The sequence below is a fragment of the Pongo pygmaeus genome, chromosome 11 (assembly GCF_028885625.2).
Source record: "Pongo pygmaeus isolate AG05252 chromosome 11, NHGRI_mPonPyg2-v2.0_pri, whole genome shotgun sequence".
Taxonomy (NCBI): Eukaryota; Metazoa; Chordata; class Mammalia; order Primates; family Hominidae; genus Pongo; species Pongo pygmaeus.
In genome coordinates this window covers 118,926,340-118,939,327 of record NC_072384.2, presented here as the reverse complement: position 1 = coordinate 118,939,327, position 12,988 = coordinate 118,926,340, and the positions used below count along the sequence as shown (strand labels likewise).

The window sequence follows — 12,988 nt, the reverse complement described above, 5'->3', positions numbered from 1 at the left end:
GCTTGCTTTTTTCAAAATAATTTTTGTCATCTATACCCATATCTCTAACAATATGTTTTTTAATTTTGAAAAATTAGCAAGAACAATCTGTCATCTGTTTAGTGAAAGAGTTATAATTTTGCCACTGTTACGACTCCTGGAAGAACATAATGTGGCTTCAGTTTCCCCATGAATTTTCAAGAGCTTATTCTGGGGCAGTCAGTGGGCAGTCATGAGTGAGTGTATTCAGTAGCATAAGGTTCACATGTCATAGCATTTGGCAGAACTAATATGTGGACCAGGTATTAGAAGTCCATGAGTTAAGAAGTTGGAAGAAGTAGTTGTAGGAATCTGTTTCTCATACAGCTTTTACCTAATCTTTATTTTATCACCTCCTTATCCTCCAGTTTCAGAGGTATCTGGTTCCTGGTTCTTCCATGTCTTCATTTTTTTGGAGACACGGTCATGCTCTGTTGCCCAGGAGCTGGAGTGCAGAGGCGCCATCTCTGCTCACTGCAACCTCTGCCTCCCGGATTCAAGTGATTCTTGTGCCTCAGCTTCCTGAGTAGCTGGGACTACAGGCGTGCACCACCACACCCAGCTAATTTTTTAACTTTTTTTTTTTTTTTTTTGAGACAGAGTTTCACTCTTGTTGCCGAGGCTGGAGTGCAATGGCACAATCTTGGCTCACTGCAACCTCCACATCCCAAGTTCAAGCAATTCTCCTGCCTCAGCTTCCCAAGTAGCTGAGATTACAGGCACCCACCACCACATCCAGCTAAACTTTGTATTTTTAGTAGAGATGAGGTTTCACCATGTTGGCCAGGGAGGTCTCGAACTCTTGACCTTAGGTGATCCACCTGCGTTGGCCTCCCAAAGTGCTGGGATTGCAGGCGTGAGCCACCGTGCCCAGGTCCCAGCTAATTTTTTATATTTCATTTTAGTAGAGATGGAGTTTTGGCATGTTGCCCAGGCTGGTCTCGAACTCCTGATCTCAGGCAGTTCACCCACCTGCCTCGGCCTCCCAAAGTCCTAGGATTAGAGGTGTGAGCCACCATGCCTGGCGTGGTTCTTCCATGTCTTCTTGTGTCTTTTGAACATTCAGTGATATAAATTGGATTAGTTTTCAACTTTTCCATTGCTGGCTTGGGGTATGGCTTTGGCTTTCTTAGGTCTGCTGAGTCAGTCACACATGTATTTCCAACTTCCAGAATTTTGATGCTATATTCTCTTTTCCTGTTCTTCGCATTCTTAGATTTTCTTTTTTCTTTTTTTTTCTTTTGAGATGGAGTTTCTCTCTTGTTGCACAGGCTGGAGTGCAGTGGCGTGATCTTGGCTCACTGCAACCTCTGCCTCCCAAGTTCAAGTAATTCTCCTGCCTCAGCCTCCCAAGTAGCTGGGATTACAGGCATGCGTCACCACGCCCAGCTAATTTTGTATTTTTAGTAGAGGTGGAGTTTACCATGTTGGTCAGGCTGGTCTCCAGCTCCTGACCTCAGGTAATCCACTGGCCTCGGCCTCCCAAAGTGCTGGGATTACAGGCGTGAGCCACCGTGCCCGGCCTCATTCTTAGATAATCATGTGATTGTAAATCACACTATACTGTTATTTCAGTGGAGCTAATTATATATTAAAGCAAATAACCATTTATGTACAAATGCTTCTGCGATTCTTTATTTAACACCATTAGTAAAGAAGGATGTTTCCAGTGGACACGTATTATTAAAGAAAATACAGATCTTGTATTTGTTTAGTATATCTTAGGTGAAATTTAAGAGTTAAAAGGTTGAATTTTCTTTACTTTTTTGGTACATTTCAAGAAATGTTTTTTTTGTTTGTTTTTTTTTTTGAGACAGAGTCTCGCTCTGTCACCAGGCTGGAGTGCAGTGGCGCAATCTCGGCTCACTGCAACCTCCGCCTCCCGGGTTCAAGTGATTCTCCTGCCTCAGCTTCCCGAGTAGCTGGGACTGCTGGCGTGCGCCACCACACCCAGCTAATTTTTGTATTTTTAGTAGAGGAGGAGTTTTACCATGTTGGCCAGGATGGTCTTGATCTCTTGACCTCGTGATCTGCCCACCTTGGCCTCCCAAAGTACTGAGATTACAGGCATAAGCCACCACACTCGGCCAAGAGATGATTTAATACAAAGAAAAAAAGAACATTGACCTTTTTATAATCCTTTTTCTGTGAGGATAATTTATGTTTGCTAATGACACCAAGTACTTGAAATCTAACATATATAGCTTATATCATATAGAATTTAGTGAAATTGGATTATATGTAAAATTATTTTCTAGTTTTATGCCTTTCTTATGAGGGTTAGATCCCTTTATCATATAAATATATTTAAAAGAAAAAGAGCATTTCTTTTACAGATACCCATGTCTCCCATGTTCCCCACAGTGGGCTGAGCGTGTTGGACCCTCATATTATGTTTTATGTTTTCTTAGAATGATAAAATGTGTACCTCAAGCTATTTTATCTTTCTAATTATATCTCTTATGTCTATTCCAAGAACTTTTTTTTTTTTTTTTTTTTGAGGCAGAGTTTTGCTCTTGTTGCCCAGGCTGGAGTGCAATGGTGCAATCTCCGGTCATTGCAATCTCCGCCTCCTGGGTTCAAGAAATTCTCCTGCCTCAGCCTCCCAAGTAGCTGGGATTACAGGTATTAGCCACCACTCCCGGCTAATTTTTTTTTTTTTTTGTATGTTTAGTAGAGATGGGTTTTTACCATGTTGGTCAGGCTGGTCTCGAACTCCTGACCTCAGGTGATCCACCTGTCTCGGCCTCGCAAAATGTTGGGATTACAGGCGTGAGCCACCACGTCCAGTCTATTCCAAGAACTTTTATAAGATTTTGTCTTTGTATTCTTCAGAGTTTAACAACTCCTTTGTGGATGCATTGGGTTCTGATGAGGACTCTGGAAATGAGGATGTTTTTGATATGGAGTACACAGAAGCTGAAGCTGAGGAACTGAAAAGAAATGCTGAGGTAATTGTTTTCATTCCTGAGTACAGTTGGTCAGATTCAGTGTCACTCCTCCTGCTCTTTACTTCAAAGGCCCCACTTTCAGTGTCCACTGCAGGTTCGTTTTGGCCCTTTCAGTAGCCATTAGATGGTCTCATTTTCTCTTGTCATTTGCTGTTCATTTTTCACATACAAGATTAAAAAAAAAACAAAACAGGAATACATCCTGACCACTTTACATGCATGTTAGGTAAGAACTCAGTAAAGGCCTGTGTGTATTAAATTACCTTTAGTTGGCTGGGCGTGGTGGATCACCTGAAGTCAGGAGTTCGAGACCAGCCTGACCAACATGGTGAAACCCCGTCTCTACTAAAAATGCAAAAATTAGCCGGGTGTGGTGACACATGCCTGTAATCCCAGCTACTTGGGAGGCTGAGGCAGGAGAATCACCTGAACCTGGGAGGAGGAGGTTGCAGTGAGCCAAGATTGTGCCATTGTACTCCAGCCTGGGCAACAAGAGCGAAACTCCATCTCAGGGGGGAAAAATTACCTTTAGTTACACTGAATAACTGTATCATCTTTATAGTTAAATACCAAAAATGGTTGTTGCTTACTGAAAACTGTTGAATTGGTGATGTTAATTAGGGCACATTGAACTCCTTTTTTTTTAACCCTTTTTTCCCCCTTAAATAATTGCTTTTTCTCCTCAAATTTTGATTATCCAGGATTCTACCATCCTAACACAATTACTGTCAGCACTTTGACGTATTTCTCTGTTATTCTCACCTCCATGTATACTTTTTAAAAAGTCATAAGTATAGTTTTTATTTCATTTGTTTTTTTGTTCTAGAGACAGAGTCTCACTGTGTTGCCCAGGCTGGCTTCAGACTCCTGGGCTCAAGGGATTTTCCTGCCTCAGCCTTCCAAATGGCTGGGACTAGAGGCACACACTGCCACACCCAGGTTATCCTGTTTGTTAAAGAGTAGTTATTTATAAGCTTATGTTTAATCGCTGTACTATATTGCCTCAAATAAATATCCTACTTATTTAATTTTTAGCTAACATTGAGTATTTGTCTAAGTTGTTTGTAATTTTTCACTATGATAAGTTGGGGAACTGTATGCTTATAGCATTTTCCTTATTTTATTTTATTTTATTTTGAGACAGAGTCTCGCTCTGTCACCCAGGCTGGATGCAGTGACACCATCTCAGCTCACTAAAAACTTCCTCCACCTCCTGGGCTCAAGCGATTCTTGTGCCTCAGCCACCTGAGTAGCTGGGATTGCAGGCATGAGCCACTATGCCCAGCTAATTTTTGTATTTTTAGTAGAGATGCAGTTTCACCATGTTGACTAGGCCGGTCTCAAATTCTTGGCCTTAAGGGATCCACCCATCTCTGCCTCCCAAAGTATTGGGATTACAGGCCTGAGCCACTGCACCTGGCCAAACATGGAGTTGTTTTTTTTTTTTTTTTTTTTAAGGCAAGGTCTGTCTGTCACCCAGGCTGGAGTGCAGTGGCGTGTGCTCTTGGCTCATGCATTTTCTATATTTTAGAATTTCTTCTTTTATATTCTCCAGAAGTAAATTACTATATCGAAGTTTATGAACATTTTAAGTTTCTGGTTTACATATAGCCATATTCCTTCCCCCAATTTTTTTTTCTTTTTTTTTTTTTTTTTTTTTTTGAGATGGAGTCTTGCTCTGTCGCCCAGGCTGGAGTGCAGTGGCCCTTTCTCAGCTCATTGCAAGCTCCGCCTCCTGGATTCATGCCATTCTCCTGCCTCAGCCTCCCGAGTAGCTGGGACTACAGGCGCCCGCCACCACACCCAGCTAATTTTTTGTATTTTTTAGTAGAAACAGGGTTTCACTGTGTTAGCCAGGATGGTCTCGATCTCCTGACCTCGTGATCTGCCCACCTCGGCCTCCCAAAGTGCTGGGATTACAGGCATTAGCCACCGCGCCTGGCCTTCCTTCCCCAAATTTTACCTTAAGTGCTGTCTGCAGTGCATGAATATCACTTTTCAGTTTTGCTTTATTTTACCAAAAATATTTTAATCATATTTTTTAAAATATAAAAGTTCACTCTGATCCCTACAGCAACATAGCAACTCTTTTTAACATTTTCGTTCTATTGTCCAATGCCTAACTCTTAACATAACTGTTTTTTAATAGAGTTAAAACTATGTGCATTCATATGGGTTTGGAAAAAAGGTTAACATGTTCCTGATCCATATAGTTTTTTTATATAACTGAACATTATTATATTGAATTGATATACTAACCAGTCAGCTGTTATTGGATATATTGTTAGTTCCAGCTTTTCACCAGATAATGCCACAGTAAATAATTCGATACATATTCTCTTCTTTTGACTTATTTCCTTAGAATAAATTCTTAGTCGAGGGTGGAATTCTTGGGTCAAAGGGTATGAACAGATTTTTTAATTGATTCTTACTATGCCACATACCAAAGCTTAGCCATGTCAGCTTTGATAATAAATTTATATTTAGTGTTTTGCTTTTATTCAAATGAAGACTTAAAAGTTATACCCACTTCTGTTTTCCAGACAGGAAATCTGCCTCATTCCTACCGGCTCATCAGTGTTGTCAGTCACATTGGTAGCACTTCTTCTTCAGGTGAATAGCCATTATGATTTCAGCATTTTATAAATGAACTAGTCAGCATTTGCTCCTTATTACATTGCTCTTTGCCTAGCTTTGTGAGGTATGTTTTTCTTTTTTCTTTCTTTTTGAGATCCAGTCTCACTCTGTCGTCCAGGATGGAGTGCAGTGGCACAATCTCGGCTCACTGCAGCCTCCACCTCTTGGGTCCAAGTGATTCTGCTGTCTCAGCCTCCCAAGTAGCTGGGATTACAGGCATCCACCACCACGCCCAGCTAATTTTTGCATTTTTAGTAGAGATGGGGTTTCACCATGTTGGCCAGGCTGGTCTTGAACTCCTGGGATCAAGAGATCTACCCACCTTGGCCTCCCAAAGTGCTGGGATTACAGACGTGAGCGACCATGCCCAGCCCATGAAGTATAAGTTTTTCAAGAAAATCTTTGAAATCTACTTTGATCACACTCAATGTGCATTGTGTTAATAGGTGTAACTGTTTTGATTTCTCAATTCATAAGTGACCTAATTCCCTTGAACAAAATACACTAATCAAAAATGGTGTCCCAGCGTAGCATATGCCTCCTTAATTCTCTGTGTATATACAAATATTTTTTTCTTCTTTTCTTTTCTTTTTTTTTTTCAAGAGACAGGGTCTCACTCTGTCACCAGGCTGGAGTGCAGTGGCACCATCATTAGCTCATTACAGCATTGAATTCCTGGGCTCGGGAGCTCAAGAGATCCTCCTCCCTCAGCCTGCTGAGTAGCTGAGACTACATGTGCATGCCACCACACCTAACTAATTTTTTTAAATTTTTTGTATGGACGGGTTCTTGCTTTGTTGCCCAAGCTGGTTTCAAACTCCTGGCCTCAAGCACTCCTCCTGCCTTGGCCTCCCAAAGTGCTGGGATTACAGGAGTGAGCCACTGTGCCTGGCCTGTATGTTTTTTCAATAAGTTTTAGACACAGTGTTGAGGATAAGGTGAATGTGGTAGCTTTTTTTCTCTTTCTCAGACTTCCTGCACCTGAGATAAATTCAATGTGTTTTTATTTGTTTATTTTTTTGAGATGGAGTCTCACTCTGTTACCCAGGCTGGAGTGCAGTGGTGCTATCTCGGTTCACTGCAACCTCCACCTCCTGGGTTTAAACAATCCTCCTGCCTCAGCCTCCTGAGTAGCTGGGACTATAGGCGCACGCCACCGTGCCTGGCTAATTTTTGTATTTTTAGTAGAGACGGGGCTTCACCATGGTCAGGCTGGTCTCGAACTCCCGACCTCGTGATCTGCCTGCCTCAGCCTCCCAAAGTGCTGGGATTACAGGTGTGAGCCATCGTGCCCGGCTTCAGTGTGTTTTTAAAAACCTTGATTTTAAGATGTTATTTGTTTCAGGTCATTACATTAGTGATGTGTATGACATTAAGAAGCAAGCGTGGTTTACTTACAATGACCTGGAGGTATCAAAAATCCAAGAGGCTGCCGTGCAGAGTGATCGAGATCGGAGTGGCTACATCTTCTTTTATATGCACAAGTAAGAAACTTTGCCAGATTCTAAATAATGAGTTAAAAATCACCTGAACTCTTTTTTTTTTTTTTTTTTTTTCCTTTGAGGATAAAATGTTCCCATCAGTTGATTGGTTGAAAATTTTTGGTTTTTGTCATCTTTGGTTAGGGTCTATCTCTTGATATTTCCTTGTAAGTCCAGAATATTTTCTCTCATAACTCAGCATTAATTGCTCATTACACAGTAGTATCTAGGTATGGAAGTTAAGACAGTTTGTTTTATGATAGAAGATGTCCTGTCATAAATATTTTTGGTCATCCAGTTTTATCAGCTAGAAGATCTGATTTATATGGATGGGAATTACCTAGCATGTTCATTAAAGCTAACTATTGTTAATTCCCCTCTATTCTTAAAAATCAGCATTCAAAGGGTTAAGATCAAATGAGTGAGCTGCTTTTTTAACAAAATACAGGCATGAAATGGAATTGTGAAGGCCTTATCCGTATCAATTTTATTTTACTTTTTCTCCTGCCTATTCTTTGGTTCTGCTTACTAAATTTCCTGTTTTATTTTTTGCTTGTTTTATCTTAAGGGAGATCTTTGATGAGCTGCTGGAAACTGAAAAGAACTCTCAGTCACTTAGCATGGAAGTGGGGAAGACTACCCGTCAGGCCTTGTGAGGAACAAACTCCTGGGTTGGCAGCGTGCACTGCGTATTTCTTACTGCTGCCCACCTCACCTTTCCTCTGCTGAAGGAGAATTTGGAATTCTGCTTGATGCGGGAGCAACAAACAGCTCAGGGCCAAACCAAAAGACAAAAATTGGAGTAACGTAGAATGCTCCATGCTATTTTATGGAAACTTTGGTCTCACATCTGTAGCTGATTATCCTCTTTTTCTCCTATAAGAGTGGCACTTCTTTTGTCTTAGGAATACATGTTGTAAATATATATCTGTGTATGTGTGTATACACACACACAGACACATACACACACACACACACACGGGATGAATGGAGCCTTAAAGAGTTAGGATGAGCCACCAGAATATGCCCGCTCAAAATTAATAGCACAGCAGTTTGGAGAAGAAATGAAGGTGTCAAAGAGTCCATTCACCTGAGAAATGTGTGAAGATGTACTTATCAGTTGGCTTTTAGCTTTTATGTTCCTTGAGTAGTTTCACTCAAGTCGGTAACCTTTTTATGTGTGTTTCCTTATTAGTAAAATTCACTGGAAAGCCAGCTCTTCATGTTACACTAATGACAGTTTGTTCTCTTTGCAAGAGAGGGGCATTGCTGTCACCTGACTTGAGGAGCTGTTTTTTTTTTGTTGTTGTCTGCAAATTTCATGAATTTGTGATGTCTTTGCTGTTTACATGCAGTCCCAAGAAATGGATTGTTGGTGCTTTGGAATATGTTACAGTCCCACATTTGATATTCCTTATATACTTTGTTTTCTCTAAGGAGATTTCTTCACACAGTATGTTCATCATATATCATCATCATTATTATGGTGGTAAAGATAGAATCTTTTTTCTTTTTTGTCATTCTGCCATGGAGCAGCATTACCCTAATGGATTGCAACCAAAACTTTAAACAGGTAGAAAGATAATATTTCTCCAATTGGGACTCCCCAGCAGGAATACTTAGGGATAAGGAAGAATGCTAGCATCTCTGTCTCTCAAACATAGGGAGGATAAGAAGAGTGTTCTTCTGGTAAAGCTAAAATTCTGGACCACTAAAGCTAAAAGCCCTATTGCAAGTATGAAATTAAGTACTTGAGCTATAGGACAAACCTTGGGCATTTAACCATTTACTCTCTGACTTTGCCCTTAAAATAGGGTTGCAATTAAAATGTGATTGGCTTAGGTAATCCCAAGAACTAACAAATAACAAAGGTGCATAATATATTTATCTACTTTTTAGGTGCTCTGAGTTGAGGCAAAGTAGAGCAGCAACATTAAGTGCTATGCTAGTCACTTAGCTGACGTAACCAGCTTGGTTCAGCAGCTTATGAAACCATATAAAGAATTCTTTTGAGGATGGAATTCTGTCCACAGAATAATTTTGTGAGCCCAGATATCATTAGGATCACACAGTTAAGTATAGCAAAATGAAACCATCATTGTATTCTTTCGTGTTTTTTCTTTTATTATAAACAAGGGGATTATTCTTTAGTTCTCAGAGGTAGGGACAAAACCACGTCAGGTTTTCAGAAGGAAAAAACATTTAAAAACCCACCATCACATAAGAGAATAGCTTGAACCGAAGAGGCAGAGGTTGCAGTGAGCCGAGATCGTGTCATTGCACTGCAGCCTGAGTGACAGAGTGAGACTCCATCTCATTAAAAAAAAAAAAACACACACACACACACACAAACCATCATCACAGAAGATGCAACATCTTTTCTGAAAGATTGCCTTAAGAGAGCTCCAGTCTTACTCTTGGAACTTGGATGTATTCTAATATAGTAACCTATTCTAAGTTTTGATTCTTTGAATTATAAATGGCCTCAGCAGTTCTGCTTAACTACTGATAAATGCTTTGCCTCCTACCATCTACCTATATACCTTATTGTAGTGAATGTTCCAAAATGGTAGAGTGGTAGAAAACGCCAGAGTAGTTTAGAGCAGAGGAAAATATTTGTTTTAAAACTAGCTTTAAAATTTTGTTTCATTTCTACCAGGAGCCTCTTTGGTTTGGTTTGATTTTGCTTGGAAATAATTTGTTTTCTTGTAAATGAGTGAAGCGGTGATAAAATTCTTTGGCTAGTTATTAATTCTTTTACCTGTCTTTGCATTTGAGAGGCACTGTTAAAAATTATTGGGAAAGATTTAAAGTGCAGGCTGCAATTAAAACATGGAGAAAAATAGAAATAATGCCACAAATCTAGATTGCCTCATGAAGCAGCCTCATTTGAATTGCTTTCATAGCTTTCATGTGTGTATGGTTTAGAAGTACACTTACCTCAGAAACCTGATTTGATCTTCATGTCTTGGGCAGGAGTTGTTGAAAATAGGTTATTGGGATATATAAGTTATCTCACTGCTCATGTACTTGCATGTTTGGGACTCAAATTTTACTTGATGTCTGTCCATTCTTGTGGCCCTGTCAGCCTTCTCCTTCCTTTACTCCTTTAATCTACTTCTTTGACTACCAATGGAGATTTCAGCTGGACTATGTTGATGGGGTTTATTGTTTTTTTTTTTGAGCTGGCTGTATATATTTTAAAATTATAAATAGATAATATATTATTTTTTGCACATTGTGATCAGTTTGCCCAGAATTGGGGATGGGGCAGTTAGCATGTTGGGGCCAGGAAGGGACAAGTTAGATAAGGACTGAGTGCTTCCGTTGCAGGCAGTTTGCACAATACCTAATTAACCTTCCTATTGAAAATACCAAATGTGTGGTTACATTACTTTAAATGACATTGAATTGGAACTTGATGGCAATTAGTTCTAGATACAACCTTTTGATCTTTGTTGGAATTTTAAGGGAAAAATAAACTAAACTTCATATTTGTTGATTTTAATCCCTTAATAGTACTGAAGGTTGGAAAGTTGCATGTGGCTGGATGCTGTTAATTTCTTTAATAGCCATGACTATAATTTAAGCCTATGAGAAGATAGACTGTTTCCTAGGGATATATTCACATGTGTGTGCACACTCATGAGTTTTGTCTCAGCAGGATAGAATAAGCAAATCCATGAATTGGTCTTTATTAATAACTTTGATTCTAAAAATTATTTGTTTACTTGCTATGGTCTGTTCATTCTGGGCCTAACCTTAAAGGCTCAATAACAAATACAACAAATGTAAATATGTTTACATTTTAAGACATATGCAGTGGTTCTTACAGATCAGTTAATTAACTCTAGAAAGCAAATGTTAGACTACAAATTTATTTTTCTCCTTGATCAAGTGTAAAATTCTGAAACAGAGGCTTTAAAATTTAAAACCTCAGCAAAATAATCCATGAATTTACTGATTCTTCTATATCGTGTATAGTTACCATTATGTAACTATACACGCGTACAGCTACGGATATAGTTGTATAATGAAAATTATCTGCAAACACCTAAATTAAAGAGAAAAAAAAAAGTAGTTTGTAAACTCATTTGTGATCTACTGAAAAGAGGTTATATTAAAGCAAATAAAAATATTTTCCTTCTCTGTCCTCTGAAATGACTGCAGTGGATACTCTTAGTTATCCCATTTTAGGGGGGGTGGAGGGCCTCTTTAATTTAATTGACCCCCCGAGGTGGTCTTTTGTTTTAAACGGGGAAACAGCTGGATATCCAAGTACATATGGATTTTGTATATATAGGAGATTTTTAGAAAAATCAACAACCAAACACCAGATTCAAGTCACATAAAAGTGTTCCAATAAAATGGATGGATGTCTTTTTCCTCCCCATTTTGCTTTATACTGAGTAATGCACTCTTGCAAGTGTATACAAAAACTAAATAGACTTCTGCCCTCTTTATTGCATTACTTCAAAATCCTAATTTTGTCTCTACTGATATGTCTTATTAACATCTGAAAAAATATATATTTTATTGGAAAATTCTAGTTTGTTAGGCCTGGAAAGTTTTGTGACAATTATTTTGCTGTGTTTCACCACAATCATTCACCTTATGGCATGCTTTGATTACTAGACTTAAGACAGTCTCATTCATTGTATCATACTTACACACAATTAGTAAGTTGTCTCCATGTGTGCTATATGTCTGAGGTGTATGGAATTTTTATTTAAAAAGCGTGCCAGTCTGAATATAAGCATTTGATTTTGTAACATTGGACTTTTCTTAAAAGTACAGAGGTTCAAAGTATAGGTATGTCCATTGGCCTAAGAACAGAGTGGGTGAGGGTCTGGACCAGGATCCAGGTTGGTCCAGTCAGATGCCAGAACAAAGAAGAGCAGTCAACTAAACTGGTCTACTTCAAAAATAGTGGGCCTGTGTGAAGAATGAGACCACATGTGGGTGTGCACACCTCTTGTCCCCAGGTTTCCCTCCCTTTGAGCTTTTCTTTCCCTCCCTAACTTCTCTGGCCTATTGTCATTGTTGTTTCTTTAAACTTAAGGAGAGAAAAACAAAAATGAGATTCCTACACTTTGCCTAATTGAGCCACTACCAGGTTTTCTGGCAGCTGTGGCCACATTATTTGTGAGATGATTTTTTTTCTTTATGTTCAGAGTGACTTTTGATTCTGATTCTTTATGTTTTGTATGGAGCGGCACTTTTATCTGTGTTTTAGCAGAACTGTTCCTCTGTATCCTTTACGGTTTTTCTTTGTTTTTGTTTCCTTTTTAAATTATGCATAGACTTTTTTTGTGTGTATGAAATTAAAGCCTTTATTAACCTTCTATTGATTTGACTGTTATTTCTGAAAAGGACACATTCTTGCTGATACTTATAACAACCTGTTCAAAGTTGTGGAAATCACCTTCTGTTGGCTTTCTCACATGGACTTCCTTGCAGCACTGTTACTTCTTAAAAGGAACAGAATGGCAAACCATTGTTTGGCCGTAGTCCCCATTGATTCCTGTTATTTTCATCTGAAGAGCCTGTGAAGCTTTGCGGAGGCTTCTAGGTAAGTTTGTAAACCTAGCATTGGCCTTCACTAGGCTCTTCCTTTGTCTTATTATTAAGGGTTGGGAGAGGGAGTGAAATAGCATACGCATTTCATACTTGCCTTTAGGTCTCAAGTCTAGCCCCAGTGGATGTGCTGCTCTCACTGGTACTGTTTGGAATATGTGAAACCTCCTAAGAGGGTAGTCTTGTGGACCATTCAACTCTCCTTCAGCCCTTTAACTTACCCACTGAGTAAGGCAGTAAGGAAAGTATATGTGAAAAGGAAAAGCTGCTATTCTGGGGAAGATGTAAACCTGCAAAATGCTTCAGCCTACCTGCCATAGATAA

General features: G+C 39.3%; 1 protein-coding gene across 10 annotated transcripts in view; it reads left to right on the top strand.

Annotated features, from left to right (window-relative positions):
* Nucleotides 1-12,432, top strand: part of USP37 (ubiquitin specific peptidase 37) — a 119,829-nt gene extending 107,397 nt beyond the window's left edge. For 5 of the 10 annotated variants that reach the window (XM_054478534.1, XM_054478533.1, XM_054478535.2 and 2 more), the window contains 3 exons: nucleotides 2,854-2,969; nucleotides 6,952-7,090; nucleotides 7,656-12,432. In XM_054478534.1, coding sequence (XP_054334509.1) covers nucleotides 2,854-2,969; nucleotides 6,952-7,090; nucleotides 7,656-7,816 — 416 coding nt within the window. In that variant the 3' untranslated portion in view covers nucleotides 7,817-12,432. Of the gene's footprint in view, nucleotides 1-2,853; nucleotides 2,970-5,512; nucleotides 5,583-6,951; nucleotides 7,091-7,655 lie in introns of those variants that run through there. The other 5 variants (XM_063647970.1, XM_063647971.1, XM_054478538.2 and 2 more) reach the window with 2 other exon arrangements.
* Nucleotides 12,433-12,988: the final 556 nt, after the last annotated feature.